This window comes from Balaenoptera ricei, chromosome 9, assembly GCF_028023285.1.
Source record: "Balaenoptera ricei isolate mBalRic1 chromosome 9, mBalRic1.hap2, whole genome shotgun sequence".
NCBI classification, from domain to species: Eukaryota; Metazoa; Chordata; class Mammalia; order Artiodactyla; family Balaenopteridae; genus Balaenoptera; species Balaenoptera ricei.
Genome location: NC_082647.1, coordinates 43,304,328 through 43,320,275, shown reverse-complemented (window position 1 = coordinate 43,320,275; position 15,948 = coordinate 43,304,328). Strand labels below are relative to the sequence as shown.

Here is a 15,948-nt window from a genome sequence, read left to right as displayed (position 1 = left end):
CACAAACTCAACTGCAAAGCGAATAGAACCAATGGTGAGAGGCAACAGAATAAAGAAATATGGTGACCTCAGGGAACAGGACTGGGGATGGATAAAAAGAGGGAACTACCACTTTCGATATATGCTGCAATATCTGAATTTTTATAATACATTTTACTATTTTTTAAACAAATTTAAAATGAAACAAGAAGGAAGAAAGAGATGGAGGGGGGGAAGGAAAATAGAAAAGAGAGAGAACACAAGCTAGTAATAAAACCAGTCTCATATGAGAATCAATAGTTTGCTTTCTGTACAAGTACAAAGAACACATTAAAATGAATCCAGAAAATACCATTCAGTTTCCTTGTATCACATGATTCACCGTATTGCAGGCTTCTGATTAAATAACTACTACGGAAATGAACTATAAAGTACTCTTAGAAATGAAAGACAAACAGCTCAGATCTTATTGTCTTATTTTTAAAGAAGTATTTATATTTCAAAAAATTTAAAAATGCATTTTACCTAGAAGATACTAATGGTTACAAAAGAAAAAGACTTACTCTTTCCAGATCATTGAAACTACAAATATTTAACTAGGTTTGTCATTTGACATTTATTTGTACATGGTACTTTGACCTTTTGAAATTTTGATTTTTTTTTCTTATTGACAAATCTACTACCCACTCCCTTTTTGGTTTTTACCTTTAAAGACTTCACACCACCATAATAAAATCTGGGCTTTATTTTCTCAATGATCTAACTATCATGTTGCTGAATAAATCATTCTTCTGTCATAGAATGTAAATACCACCTTATCATACTGAAGACTTGTCACACTTATACTTTGGTAATCCCTTAGAGATTATAATTTTGATTTCATTCATAAATTAATATGAGAATAATCTACATATTTATAATATATATGTATATGTTAGTATCCATAAACATGATATATAACTTCAATTATTCAACTCTCTTTTCAACTGCCGTCGACAAAAATCCTATCAGTAGAGCTAATACATAATACATAGTTAACTCATATTTCTTATTAAGTCTTTCCTGGGAGTTTAACATCTTTTTGTTTCTGCTAATAACCATGAAATTTTGTTTTCATTATACTTTACTGGATACTGTTAATGTATTTATTTTTGAAGTGTATTTATTTTGTAATGTATTTCTTTTGGGCTCATTTACTAAACCATTAATTCTTTTATTTTTTTTTGGTTTATCATCTTCAATTCTCCATTTTAAATAATATTTTAAAAAGATAACTTTGCTCACGTTTTATAATTTTACTATTAGTTTCTTCTTCCCATCTGACAATAATAATAAACGTCTAGAATAATACTAAGTAATTCTGGTAAAAGAGGGCATCCAGTATTCTGCTGACTTTAACAGAAATGCATTTCACATTATGCCTTTAAATTAGCCTTTGACCTTCACATTTCTGCAGCGATACATAGGATTTCTCAAGATCATCATCTCTCTACTTCCTCAGAATACTACAACTTCTCAGAACGATGGAAGATACAAAGTGCCTTTTGGTGCCTTCCTTTAATTCAATCCGTGCAGCACTAGACAATTCTTGGATCTCTTGGCATTTGAATGACCCTCTTTCATAGTTTCCAGGGTCGATTCATAATCTGCCCAATGTTTTGAAGTCCTTTGTTCATCTCAATTTAATAATAGTAATAATAATAATAGTAATAAAGCAGCTAACATTTGAATTCCTATTACCTGCCAGGCATTTTTAAGTGCTTTACTTGAACTAACTCAATAAATCCTCGCAACCATCCGATGTGTTAGGTACCAAACTTCCCTGGTATACAGATAATAAGTTGATTCCCAGAGAACTTTAGGAACTTGCCCAAGAAACAAAGTGGATAAATAGAGAAAGGGAGGTTGGAAGCAGGAATTCTGACCTAAGATCCCTGTACTGTGTGGCCTCTTGTGGAGGAGGGAGGGGCTGACACAAAGGCCAGAGCCTCCTTACCCTAAGTATCTTATTCCCCTTCCCTCTTTCTTTTTTTATTTTAAAGATAAAAGAAAAAAGTTACAATTCATCTGTTGATAAAGGCAGTATGTTTTATAGAAGCTATTAATTTTTTTTATAGAAGTGTAGAGCTGTACTTTAATTTATTCAAAATTGAGATAAATTATATGTATATGTCATTTGAAAATGAAAGCCCCAGCAAGTAAAGCAGATACTACCTTGTGAGCATAATTTAAGCATAAAGACATAAAATGACAAAAATTTCCTCAAGTATCCCTAAAGAGCTTTTCTTGCCTTCTTGCCTACAGAAAAGATTATAAATGAGTTTCTCTAAATGTATTCCAGTGATTGTCAATCCTGTGTATAGTCTTTTGGGAGTGTCACAAAATTGATAACCAATTTTTCCAGTTTAACACATATGCTATTCTTGTCATTCTAAGGTACTGAGGTAAATACAGCATTTTTTTTAAAAATCAGAAGATAAAGAAAACTTTCAAAAAATCCAAAACTATTCTATAAGAAAAAGGTGTTCAAGGAAAGAAGGTTTGCTTTGTAACCTAATTCAAAAGATTGCAATCCTGTGGCTGAGAATTCTGAAAGGCTCTTCAGTTTTGCTAGAAGCACACAAATTACCAATCCTCTGAAACTAAATGGGCCCCTCCTTCCACTTTCTGATTAAAGAAATTTTGTACAAGATTATATGTCACATTATATCAATTTTCAGCCTTATGCGATTTGAGCTGCTGCTTCACTGAAAATTATTCTTCTCCTGTTATTAGAATCTTGTTTAAACAAAATAGAATGTAACTCCCTGAGGGTACAATGTTTCACTGAATTTTACTACAGTAGTACTTAGCAAGAAGCTGAGCACATAGCCAGACTCAAATGTTTGCTGAATTAATGCATATAATTAAGGTGGGAAATTAAATAATCCTAAACCATGTCCACATAATAAACCAAAGTTGAATATACTTTGATTGATGGATAGCTACACACACACACACTCGTGTGCATATAATAGTTTTGTTTTTTTTTTTTCAAAAATAGAGTCCCAGTGATCAGTGCAAATTAGACCCCTTGCCTACGCGCAGCCCGCTGCCTAAGCCTCCCATTCTCAGTCTGGAACCCCGGCGCAGTGGAATTCCCGAGGTCCTGCCCCAGCTCTGCTCCCTCTGACACCCCTCCTTCCAGCCACAGCTCGGAAAGTGCGAAGGGGACGCCCCCTGCTTCCCCGCCTCGACCTTGCCTGGCCCGCAGAGCTTTGCAGCAGTAAAGAGGGCAGGAGGAACGGGGAAAGAAATGGAGGAGGGGGTCCTTCCACGCTGTTCTGCTCAGTCCTCAAGGGCTCCTAGATCCCATCCCCTCTCCAGCCAGCACCAGATCCCCCAGACCTCTCTCACCAACTCTCCCAGCCTCCTACCTTCCCCCAGGTCGCCTCGCCCCAGCAGGTGACTCAGAAGTCCTGGTCTCTTCCGCAGACCCTCCCACCCACCCAGTTAGGATTGCTGGGAAGTCGAGCCCCGCGATCTGCTTTCCTAAGATTCCTCAGCTGAGTCTTCTACACGCTGAAGTTGGAGACCCACTGTCCTTTCTCTCTTCCTCCTCCTCAAGGCAGGAGAGCAGGAACTGTGAAGCCAGGGTGGGCTGCTTCTCCCCTTGCCCCTCTCTGGTAACCTGCCAGCCACCCTCCTGCAACCGCAGCCAGGACTACAGTTTCCCATCTACCCTACATTTAATCCCTTACGCATGTACTTCATAACTAGTACTTGACTTAATTCACAGAATACCTTCACAAGCCCTCTTATTTGAGTCTCACAACAATCCTGTATTTATTCCCATTTTACAAATGAAAAACTGGGCCTCTGAGAGGTTATTTCCCCAAAAGCAGGAACCTGGACCCAGAAGTTCTAATTCCAAGCCTCAGTTTCTTTCCACAGTGACAGAGCTGCCTCCCTTCCCATCTGTAGGCATTTGATGACCTCATCTCGTAACAATATTTATATAGAGAAATATATTGTCAGTCCAAAATGACTTGCAAAATTTAAAAATACATCTTATTCCTAAATTGAGGTTAATCCATACTTAAAGCATTCTGCACAGTTTTGGCCTCCCTAATGCTCAAGTGACAAAATGATATAAAATGAAGTTAAGAACTCTTCTTAAATCCACTGGACAAGGTTTTCAAATCAATCTTGACAAGTTCCACACTCAACCTCTTCCTAATATTACTAACAATTGTTCTCAAGGGTCCATTCAGAGTTTAAAAGTTTCTTCCCAGAAGTTGAAGTCACCAGTAAATAGTCTCCCTATTCCACACCAACAATCCATCCTGGAGAAGGAAGTCAGTTTCTAAATGTACAGACTTAAGCATCTCTTCCCCGTCTAAAAACTCCCATGACTTTCCATGGCTCACACCATGGAGTCCACATTCTGGCCTTTTTCCAGTTAATCCCACCACACACCCTTCATGCTTGGCTGCACTGGGCAATGATCCCCTAAAATGACAAGTGTTTTTTGTTTTGTTTAGTTTTCTTTTTGGCTGCATTGAGTCTTCTGGGCAATGATCCCCTAAAATGACAAGTGTTTTTTTGTTTTGTTTCATTTTGGTTTTGGCTGCATTGGGTCTTCATTGCTATGCATGTGGGCTTTCTCTGGTTGCGGTGAGCGGGGGCTACTCTTCGTTGAGGTGCGTGGGCTTCTCTTGTTGCAGAGCACGGGCTCTAGACGCACGGGCTTCAGTCCTTGTGGCACGTGGGCTCAGTAGCTGTGGCGTACAGCCTGGGTTGCTCTGCGGCTTGTGGGATCTTCCCGGACCAGGGATCGAACCCGCGTCCCCTGCATTGGCAGGCAGATTCTTAACCACTGCACCACCAGGGAAGTCCCTACCAAGTGTTTTAATGATGCTATGCCTTTGCTCCTGCCTGAAAACTACTAATTCATCCTTCAAAGTCAAAGGAATTCAATTGTGGCATTTTGTGAAGCTTGTCCTGCCAACATAGCTATTACACTTTTATTAGAGCACCTAAACAGTCCCCTATGCTAGGATGCGAAGCCTTGAGCCTCAGCTTGTGTTTAATTCATCTTAATATCTACATCTTCTAGCATTGTGCCTGGCACCTCACTGGGTTGAACTGTTAAATGACTATCACCATGTGAGAGAAATTAGAGAATATACTCAATTAAGTCAAAACCTGAACACCTAAAGACAATATCTAAGCATTCCAAACTGCTCAAAGGGTTCCCATTATGTGAAGGTAAAACAGATATAACAAAATTAATATATTGAAAGAAATCATGTTTCTAGCCTATAGTACCTAGAAAAAAATCAAAGTCCAGTTTCTGTGTAGTAAACTAATAAGTAAAAAGACATTCTTTAGGACCCAGTTTGGGAAAGAGAAAATGGTCGTGTATACCTCAGGCTTGGCCCCTTCCTTCTTTCTACACCTAGATTGTGTGTTATCAAGGGCTTTAAAGCCAACAAGTACCTAAAAGCCTCCTAGATGCACAACATATTTTCCTAGAAACTGAGGACATTAAAGCAATAGTAGCCAGGATCTGGGCCCTTAAAGCTAAAATCTTTGAGAGAGAAGATTTAGGTGCATAAAATAATGAGAGAACACATTAGGCACCCAAGCAAATAGCCCAAAGTCTATGAACTGTAAGAAATCTGAGAAGGCAGATCAATAGTGGCCCTCTCAGCACAGGGTTTATTAAAGTGGGATTGGGTGGGGGTGGGGGGGAAGGGGGATGAATTACAGGACATGATTACAATTTAGGTGAGGATTTATGGTGCGTAGCCAGAAAAGAAGACAGTTACAATAAGGCTGTATGTGGCCTCTGATCCAACATCACAAAAGAATTCCCATCACTAATACTGGTGATACAGAATACACATGATATTGACAATAATGAGACATTAACTGAAGGCTCACTCACTATTTATATAGTGTGTCAGGCTCTCAGAGCTCTAGGAACACCAGGAGGGGAGTTTGGCAGAGCCACTCAACCAGCGGTATCAAGAACGGTAGCCACCGGAGTCTCCCCTGGGCCAGTAACCCTGCGCTTTGAAGAGACCATTTGCTCATGTCACACAAATGGTATCATTTTCTATGTGTGCCATGACATAAAAAAGGTTCAGAAGCACTGAGCTAGTCAATAAAGAGACAGAGCAGGGCTTCCCTGGTGGCGCAGTGGTTGAGAATCTGCCTGCCAATGCAGGGGACACGGGTTCGAGCCCTGGTCTGGGAGGATCCCACATGCCGCGGAGCACCTAGGCCCGTGAGCCACAACTACTGAGCCTGCGCGTCTGGAGCCTGTGCTCCGCAACAAGAGAGGCCGCGATAGTGAGAGGCCCGCGCACCGCGATAAAGAGTGGCCCCCACTTGCCGCAACTAGAGAAAGCCCTCGCACAGAAACGAAGACCCAACACAGCCAAAAATAAATAAATAAATAAATAAATAAATAATTTTTTTAAAAAAAACAAGAGACAGAGCAACTTTCAGAGAGAACATCATAAAGCAGCAATATAGAGGCAAGGTGATCTAAACCGTGGGATTGCATTAGAATTGTCCGTGGCACTAAATAAAACTAGAGACGTTTGAGTATTAATCCAGGGCTCCTAAATCTGAAACTCCAGGGATTTTTTTTTTTTAATACCTGAGCGATTCTGATATACAGTCAAGGTTATCACTGGTGCAGAAATGACTGGAGCAAAATCTCCATAGCTGTTCTCAAAATTTAATGTAAGAATTGGCTGCTTTGTATTGCACATGTTTTCCGGCAATAATTGGGTCACCTGGGAGCTTATTAGAAATTCAGACTCTCAGGTCCCATCCCAAATCCTCTGAGCCCTCAGGTGATTTATAAACACTTTTAAGGGCAATGTCTCAACACTGACAGCACACTGGAATCACCAGGGAACTTTGAACATAGCTAGATCTAGCACTGGGGATGATTCTCACATGCAGCCAGGGATGAGAACACTGATCTGGGGGAGGGGGGCGTGTTAAGACTGCATTCCTGGGCCCCCACTCTCAAGAGTTCCTGATTCAACAGATCTCACTTGGGGCTTGGAAATCCACATTTTTAACAATTTTTATTATGAAAAGGCAAATATAAATTCAGAAAATATTCTGAAGGAAAAAGTGTCAAAATCCTGACAGCTAAAAATAAAGATTAAGAAAGGGAAAGAATTAAAATTAAGAATCAAATTCTTTTTTACCTTCCATGGTAAGAAAGTCATTCTCAAGAAGAAATATTCCTTAGATTTTATATGACTTATTTAGCTTCAGTCTCATTTTCACCAAATGTGAAATGAGGGGTTTTCACTTGGTTATCTCTATTCCTAGCATGTAATGACCTTGTAGAGCTACAACTACTACTACTAATACTTAGGACTTCACACTGTCCAAGGGGCCTCCATGGTTATTTTCTGTTTTCCTTTTAGATCTTTCTGCTCCCCAAACTAAAAGCCTTGGCAGGTTTGACTCTTTTGTTTTTTCTATAGGGAAAAAAGGAATGCACTCAATTTATTAATAGAGATATTAAGTCTCAAAGTGAGAAGTAGGACTACTTTAAAATTCCGTCACGATTGGAAGAAACTATATAGCTCCTAGGTAGAACTCACAGTGGTCTATGTAATAATGCTTGTAACGCTGACCTTAGTTAATGTGAATCTCCTCCATATATTTGGCATTGAGCAAAATAACACCTTACAACAGTTAGGGAAAAATTAAGAAATTCTCAATTATAATGAATAAGTCTAACAACTGTTTATCAGTTGCAGTTCACAGAGCACTTTCACATATTAAGCAAAAAGATCCAGGAGCCCTTTAGCGGCAAAAATGGCTCTTATCTTCCCATGAGGCCCAAGGTCACACGATTGGGATAAACCAAGGCCTCGCAGATTGCCTGGGTTCTATGCCTCTGGTGCCCTTCTGACTGGAAGCTTAAGCATTAAAAAATGTTAATAAGCACATTTAACCAAAAGGGTACACTGACATAAAGGAGGAAACTTCTTAGAAATAATTTAAAAATCAAGGACAAAGGTTTATTTTGAAGTGAAATTATGAAAACAGAACCTGGAAAATGTATATCACCACCCCCAAACAGTATAAAATTAGGCCTCTAAACAAAGAAGTATACAAAGAAAATTTTCACATTTAAAATATTTATGTATATACATATATTAAAGTAGGCAATACTTAATACAATTACCCAACATATGGGTTTTTAAAGCAATAAATTCTAACTTCCTTTTAAAATCGTATCCTCACATAATATGGACACAAATATTTCTAAATCAAACAGTAACCTACATTACCAATTTCATTAAGTAACTTTCTCCTTACTGAAAAAAAATGCCATTTCAGTTTTTAAAGAACAAGTAGCTAGATAAAATATACACCTGAAATAATACGCTAGCTCATTAAATGTCCCTGAGCAATCATAGTGAAACTGTAAAGCTTTAATAAATCTAATGGAAAAAAAGGTAGAAGCTGCATCTCTTCACTAGAGGGGAAAAAAAAAAAAAGATCCATATATACACAATATACACCCAGGCCCAGCATATTATTAAGCAAGAGATTTTAACAAGTTCATTAATCGATAAACCATTTAAAGTTTTAAGGCTATGGTTATGGATTCTCAAGGTTATGCATTCTCCCCAAATTGGAAACTGCCCTTGGGTAGCACAATGTTTTGCTTAGCCTTTAAATGATTAAGAAAACTGTGATACTGTTTTTTACTATTTTATTCTGTTTTTCTTTTTTTTTTATAACAATGCCAAACAACCAACACAATCAAAAACAATTCAGAATTTAGTAGTTTCCAAAAAAAAGTTATGCAAAGACAAAATGGAGACTGACAGGTTGACCATAAGGATTTAACAATCAGAGCAATTCCCCAAATGAGCATAAGCCACCAAAGTAGTGCTCTTGCTAAAAAAGTTATCAGGTCTTGGAACACATGAGATCATCTTCCCATTAAAGCATCTGTGACAGTTGCCTTAGATTGTAGATCTGAAACCTACGATTTGACAGATGTGCTTAACAAGCCAAGATACCTTAACTTTAATCCCAAACTTCACCCAGTGAACTCACTAGAGATGTCAGACCATTCGCCTGGCCCACTTTAGTTTCCCCACATATAAAATTCCAGGAGTTAACTTTTAATTTCTAGATTCCCAGGAAACTTCCATGAAGATCAAAGATGAGAAGAGTGAGGAATCAGGTCTTATTTTTAAAAAACTTTTAAACATAGTAGAGAACAGTAGCTCTCTGCTAGTTATGTAAGTACTTTATGATTAGTATTAAAACGTGGGGAAAGTATTCTGAGGTGTGACATTTGCAGCACTGAAAGGCTGCACTACAAAAAGCAGTGGTTACTGTTAGGAAGTAATAGGAAAATGCAATGCAGAGCAGTAGTATATTAGGCAAATTTGAGTTGGCGTGAACATACGAATAAAGCCTCACTCTTCTCAATTATAACAATATTCTCAAATTAAACATCTGTCAAGATGGCAAGTTTTCAAAAGTTATTGGCCAAGTGATTTATAAACTGTGTTTTAAGATATAGTTGGTGCTACTGTAAACTAGAAGATAAAATCACCTCCATCCTTGGTCACTACAATGAATCACTCAGAACTTCTGTGACTGATTTTGGTGACTACGCTGTTATGTTCACATTTGCTGCTATGATTAAAATACAAAATGCCATCCAAGAATCAATTACGTGTAGTGAAAGTACTGAAAAACACACCTGATAATTGGTTACTTTGGAAAGGAAGTCAAATATGAGGAAATATGCCAGGAAAACATGAAGATATATGAGCTCTTAAATGCATTCGGGGGTGGGGGGGGGGAGAGAGTAATAATGCTGAGAAAATGAAAATTAGTATTAAAACAAAAATAAAAGTTACAATAGTTGTAGATTTATGTACTCTAAAAATTAATTCTTCCACTTTTTAAACTTAATCGTACTCAATGACTCTTGAATTATGAAAGATCACCCATGGAGAACTGATCTTTCCTATGAAACAGGACTGCTTTTTATGGGATTAAACAGTAATGTAAAGGTTTTGACCTAGAAAGAGGTGTAATTTTTACTAACTTTTATGACTAGTAATCATCAGAATGGTAACTAAAGAAAACTAGCAGACTCTTCCCTGGAAGAATAATGTTCCAATGGTCTGGGCAAAGTATAATCTGATGGTAAAAGATGAACTAACAAAACAAGAATTTAAGACTAAACATAAATTATAAAGCCTATGCTACCCCATTTGGAAGCAAGCACACAGGCTTGTAGTCTCTATGATAATGTAAATATCTCATTAACATAAGCTTTTTTAAGAGACATTATAATATAGCCTAATCTTACACACAAAGTGTGCAAAGCTTACAAAAATAGCTATAGTGCAAATTTTAGCAACATCAAAATACACACATGTAGATAATAAAATTTTATCTGCTTTCAGTACTGATGCCATATTATGGGTCAAAAATCAATCACAAGTTGGTAATATATCCTTATATTTACACAAATTAAACTTATCACATTTGTTATTTATTTGAGCTCTCATGAATATCACATATTCAGAACCCTCCTAATTGTATGTTTTAATAATAACATATATTTAAGTGATTATAAACATTCTTTAAAGTTAACCAGAAGTGTACTTTAGAAAGAAAAAACTGGTCTTAAACAGAGGAAACTCTCTAAAAGCCCAAATACCCATCCAACTCACTGGCTTTCGGGGAACTGTATTGGCCCAACATCTATGTATTAACACACTCTCAGGGCTGGTGCTCAGGTGTGTCTAAGTGTCTGTTTGAAAGCCATCCCACAAGATGGCCAGTGGCCCCCGTGCCTCTCAGTTCCTCAGCTTTTCTTGCCCATTAAGCCAACCCCAATATGCTCTTTTTCCACCTCTATTCCCTTATCTCTAGTTATGATCCCTCTCTTCCTTATTTCCCCTGAAGAAGGAAGAAACAAGAAAGCTAATGCTTACTGAGCACTAAATGTTGAGGTTTCTCTGAACTGGACCCTGGGGCTTCATTTCCCTTCTTGGTATACTCACCCTAGAGAAGATGAAATATAAGCATAGCAGTTAAGAGCATGAACTCTGGAGCCACATTGCCTGGGTTCAAGTCCTGACCATTCCACATTCTAGGGGTGACCTTGGGCAAGTTACTGAACATCTGTGTGCCTCAGGTTCCCAATCTGGTAAAATGGGTATGACAATCACAGTGTCATGGTGAGGACTGACTTAATAGTTAAATGAATTTGAGATAAGTCAGTTAATCTAAAATACTTAGCACTATGCCTGGCACAGAGTAAACCCCATATCAGGAGAAGATACTATCATCAATTCCCATGAATTTAATACCACCCATTTGCTGATGATTCCCTGTTTTATGTTCCCACTCAGATCTCTTCTCTTATGTCCCACTGCCTACTTGACATTTCTACTTGGACATCTCACGAATGTCTCAAAGGTAACATGTCCAAGATAGAATTCTTGATCTTTTCCCTTAAATCTGTCCCCTCACCACACCCCTAGTCTTCACCACCTCTGTGAATGCTATTCCAATTAAAGTAACAGACATATCAGATGATAAATGGCAACTCACAGCCCGTTTTGCGAAAACAATAGAGATTAGGAGAAACTATGGCAAACTGGGCTGTCTGTGTCCCCATTTAAAAGAGGGGAGGGGTAGATACACTTAGTCCCAGGGGATTGCTGTCAAGTAGGAATGTCAGCTCTGTAATGCTAGACAGTCTGCTCCTAAAGGGAAGCAGAACATCAGACTTTAAAGCTACTAATGCTTCCCTCCACCTCACCCCACCCCAGATTCTCATTTAATTGGTCTGATGTGTGGCTTAGCTTTCGGGATTTTTTGAAGTTTCCAGGTGACACTAGTATACAGCTAAGGTTGAGAGCCACTAGTCTAGTCCAGGTCTCCCATTTTTACATGTGTACAAACTGAGGCGCAGAGAAGCTAAATGCTTTGCTCAGGCACCAATGAGTTTGAAACAGGTACAGAATCAGAAAACAGTTCCTCTAAAGCAGTGTTTTCAAACTGTGGGTCATAATACTAGATCGTGAAATCAGCTTAATGGTTTATAAACAGAATTAAAAAAAAAAAAAGGACAGAACAGAAAATCAAAATGCACTGTATATTATAGGGTGAGTACAGTGCATGACCTTTTTATTTTAAATGTATGCACATACTGCTCTTAGTCTCCATTTCCCTTTTCAAATCCATTCTCCTCCCTTCTCTGCCTTGTTCCCAGCCCCAGGAGGCTGACCCTACAGAATGATTCAGCTGGGCCCCTTGCCTAAGGATTTCCCGTTGGTCAGCCAGTGAGAGGCACCAGTGGGAGATCAGAGGGTGGGCAGAGTGTCTGGGGTCACTCTTCTTGGGTGATCCTGCCCCCACTCCACAGCTCTCCTTGGGTTCAGCTCCGGAGGAAGCTCCCTTTCCCCTTCAGGCCCAGAGGTGGTAGCACCTTCCCACTGGTGACAAACCCTGGGTGCTTCAGTGTCCTTTGTGGGTTCCTTAAACCTGCTCACACTTTTGAAAATAGGCCACTTGTTAAATCTGTTTCCTGCCAGGACACTGACATAAGCAGTTTGACAGACACAGAGACACATGCATAAATATACAGGGTTGGATTTTCAGAAGTGTGAGCAGTTTAACGTAAATTGTGTTGCTTTCTGCAGGTTGTGGTCAAAAAAGTTAGGAAAACACTGTGTCACGGTTCTTCTTACTACACCACTGCCTCCCCTGGCTGATATAGGGAGCTACTGGGTTGAAACATCTAAAACTAAACATTTCAAAGACCTTCTTTATGACTGTTACCATTAAATGGTAAATAATGTCTAAAAAAAAGAAAAACATGTTTATTAAAATGAATTTTTTAACAGGGCTTAAGACTGCCCAACAGTGGAAAGGGCCATCCTGGTAGGTAGTGAGTTCCCCATCAGTGCTTCACACACGTGGAGGAGATGAGAGACTAGGGACCCCTAGTCAGCCTCTCTTTAAAAGGTGTGCTTCTATCAGGGAGCCTCAAGTTGTAAAATTTCTTCCAAAACACAAATGAAGCAATTTTTGTCATAGCAAAATCCTGTACTAAAAAACCATACCATGTCAGCTCAGTTCTCACTCATTCTGGGAGGGAAGAAGAGTGAACATGAGGCAGCTTTCAAAAATGTCTAAACTCTGCTCCTCTTTACAGGTTCTGAGAGTACAGATCCAGAGAAAGAACCAAACATTCCAGGTCTGGTTATTCTCCAGAATCATCTTTCAAGCTGCCCCGTCTCCTCATGTAAACGGTTAGCAAGGACAGAAAGTCTCTAGACCTTGGTCTGGTCATCCAACCTCCATCCATCTGATGGCCAGTGTCCAGAGTACATCCAAAAATGTGGGACAGCACCTTCACCGTACCTCTTTCCAATACCCAAAGGGATGAGTCAAGTAAAGTGTCACACTGTTACATTAATACAAAACTTAGGTATGAGCCATTACTAGATCCAAATATAAGCCATCCAATATAAGATTCAAAGGAAATGAAATTACAAGCAAAGAAAATATGCACATAAGAAAATGGCAATAGATATTATTCTATGATTTGTTACTGTAACCTCCCTGAAGGAGTGATGCCGTTCCATATTTTGCTACAAAGTGGTTAATGTTTATAGTAGCTGTCTATTCAAGAAAAATGCAACTTCATTCTGTCACCAGATATCAAATCAATATTATGCTTGTGCTTTTAGTTTAATAGCAACTAAAATTTGTTAAATGTTTTAGATACAAAGTGTCTAGCCATATAGTACCCACCCCTTTTTGTTCTGCTCCTCAGGATGTGCCCTGGAGTAAGTAGGGCAGGTGATAATCCCATGTCACAGAGAAGGCAAGGCTCGCAAAGGAAATAACTTGAAACTTAAACCAAACTTAAACACAGTGAACTGGATCAGGAGCCTCTGTCTCATCCACTGTACCATGCTGCCTCCCCAAGGTGAATTTAACTAACCCGCACACTGGCAAGGTTTTTCAAGCTCGTTACTGAAAAAAAGGAGAAATGTACTGAAAATACTGAATTTCGCTAGGCTTGAATCTACAAGAGAAAAAAAAGTACCCCAAAAGCAATATCAACATTCCTGAGCCCATTAAAATGTGTGTGTGTGTAGGCGCACACACACTGTGATGACTGGCTTTTTATGATTGAGCGGCTGTGATCTCAGGGGAAGCCGATTTGTTGTATTTTATTCCCTGGTCTACACTGAACTCCAAATTCTTTGGGGTCACTAAAGGAATTTGAAAGGACCAAGAGTTAAATAATTCAGTAGCCAAATCCCATTAATGACATTATATAGGATATATAGGAAAGGCAGTGTTACAGCATTTTACTTGCTGACTTAGAAAAATTAGGCCTATTATCCAAACTGCTATAACTTGCCTTATCAGAATGTCGATCAGAAAACAAAGGAAACCTGAAGTCGGTCCACAACATGTGAATGTTTCAACCTTATATTTTCAGCACATCGTTGCATATCATCCGTTAGGTCAAGGCAGCGGATGAGGGGGAGCCCTCCATACCAATCTTTCCCAGGTCAGCAGGGTCCCAGCTTGGGCGCCCAAAACACAACACAACCGGGAAGGTGACGTGCGGAAGGGAATCACAAATAAAGTGCCATAGGCGGTGTCTGCAGCCAAGAAGAAAAACAGCACGCCAAAATTTAATTGTAAGTTTAGCAACTTTCTAGAACAGGGGACGTGCTCTTGCTTTGAGTTCAGCGGAATCGCTTCCAACCCAAAGCAAACCATTCTCCCGGACAGGAGGCGAGATAACTGGAAGGCTGCCGGCCCGCGCCAATCAGCAGCGTCCAATCTCTTTAGCGCAGACCTGCCAATTCGCGGCCAGGCCGGGCAGCTGTTGATCTCGGGGCCATTTTTTTTTTTTTTTTTTTTTAAAGCAGAGACAGAGAGCAAGTAGGAAGGGAGCGACGAAGACTGAGCCTAGGAGAGGGAGAGGGAAGGAAGAGGTAAGGATGTCCCAGAAAAAGTCGGAGAGGGCTGCGAACTGGCAGGGACCGACCGGCGGGGCTCGGCGGCGCGGAAGCCGGAGGAGAGCGGAGGGGAAGGGGAGAGGGGCGCCCGCGCCTCAAAGTTCCGCGTCCCGGCGGCGCCCGCGCGCTGGGCTGCTCACCTAGCAGGAGCGTGGTCCAGGTCCGGCCGCGCCCCGAGAGCCGCAGGCCCAGCGCCCCGCGCAGCCCGGCCGCCAAGCGCCCCCCGAGGCCGCCCCCGGCGAGCGGCGAGGCGGGCTCGGCGCGGGGCCCCTTCCTGCCCGCGGCGCCCTTGCGCCGAGGGGACGAGGGCGCGCGCTCGGGCCCGGGCTCCCCGGCGCCGACATCTGGCGCCCCCCTCAGCGGCGACTGCGAGGCGCGGGGTGGCTGGGGCGGCTTGGGGGCCGCCTCCCGGTGCTTGTTCCGCGCCTGCAGGACCATCTTGGCATAGTCGCGCCCGCTCGCTGCGCGCGCCCGGACGGCGGCCGGCGAACGGCGGGCTGGCGGGGCGGCCCCAGCGCCGCTCACTCTCCGGCGGGCGGGCGGAGGGCGGGCCGGTCCCTCCCCGCCGGCGGGGAGGCGGGGAAAGCTGCAAGGCCGGGCGGCGGCTGCCTGCCTGGCGGTGCGGCCAGGAGGCGGCGCCGGACTCGCGCGCCCGCCGCCGCTGCCGTTGCCCCGGTTGTCACGGCGACCGCAGAACGCCGTGGGGCGGGGGCGGGGACACCCTGTGAGCGGCCGCTGTCCCGCTCCCCCCGCCCCTCCGCGCCGGACGCGCGCTCCCGGACAGCCAGCGCGCACGCGCGGACTTCCGGCGAGGGCGGGGGCCGACCTGGGGCAGCCCGGCGACCCCGGCCCTACGTGGGACCCGCGCAGGGCTCGGCCAGGGCGAGGGCACGGATCGCCTCCC

The 15,948-nt window shown here is 41.7% G+C and overlaps 1 protein-coding gene across 2 annotated transcripts in view; it reads right to left on the bottom strand.

Moving 5' to 3' along the window:
* The window catches only part of DPY19L1 (dpy-19 like C-mannosyltransferase 1), a 96,693-nt gene extending 81,142 nt beyond the window's left edge, over positions 1-15,551 (bottom strand). For both annotated transcript variants that reach the window (XM_059933620.1, XM_059933621.1), the window contains exon 1: positions 15,185-15,551. In XM_059933620.1, coding sequence (XP_059789603.1) covers positions 15,185-15,482 — 298 coding nt within the window. In that variant the 5' untranslated portion in view covers positions 15,483-15,551. The remainder of the gene's footprint in view (positions 1-15,184) is intronic.
* Between the last annotated feature and the right edge of the window lie 397 nt (positions 15,552-15,948).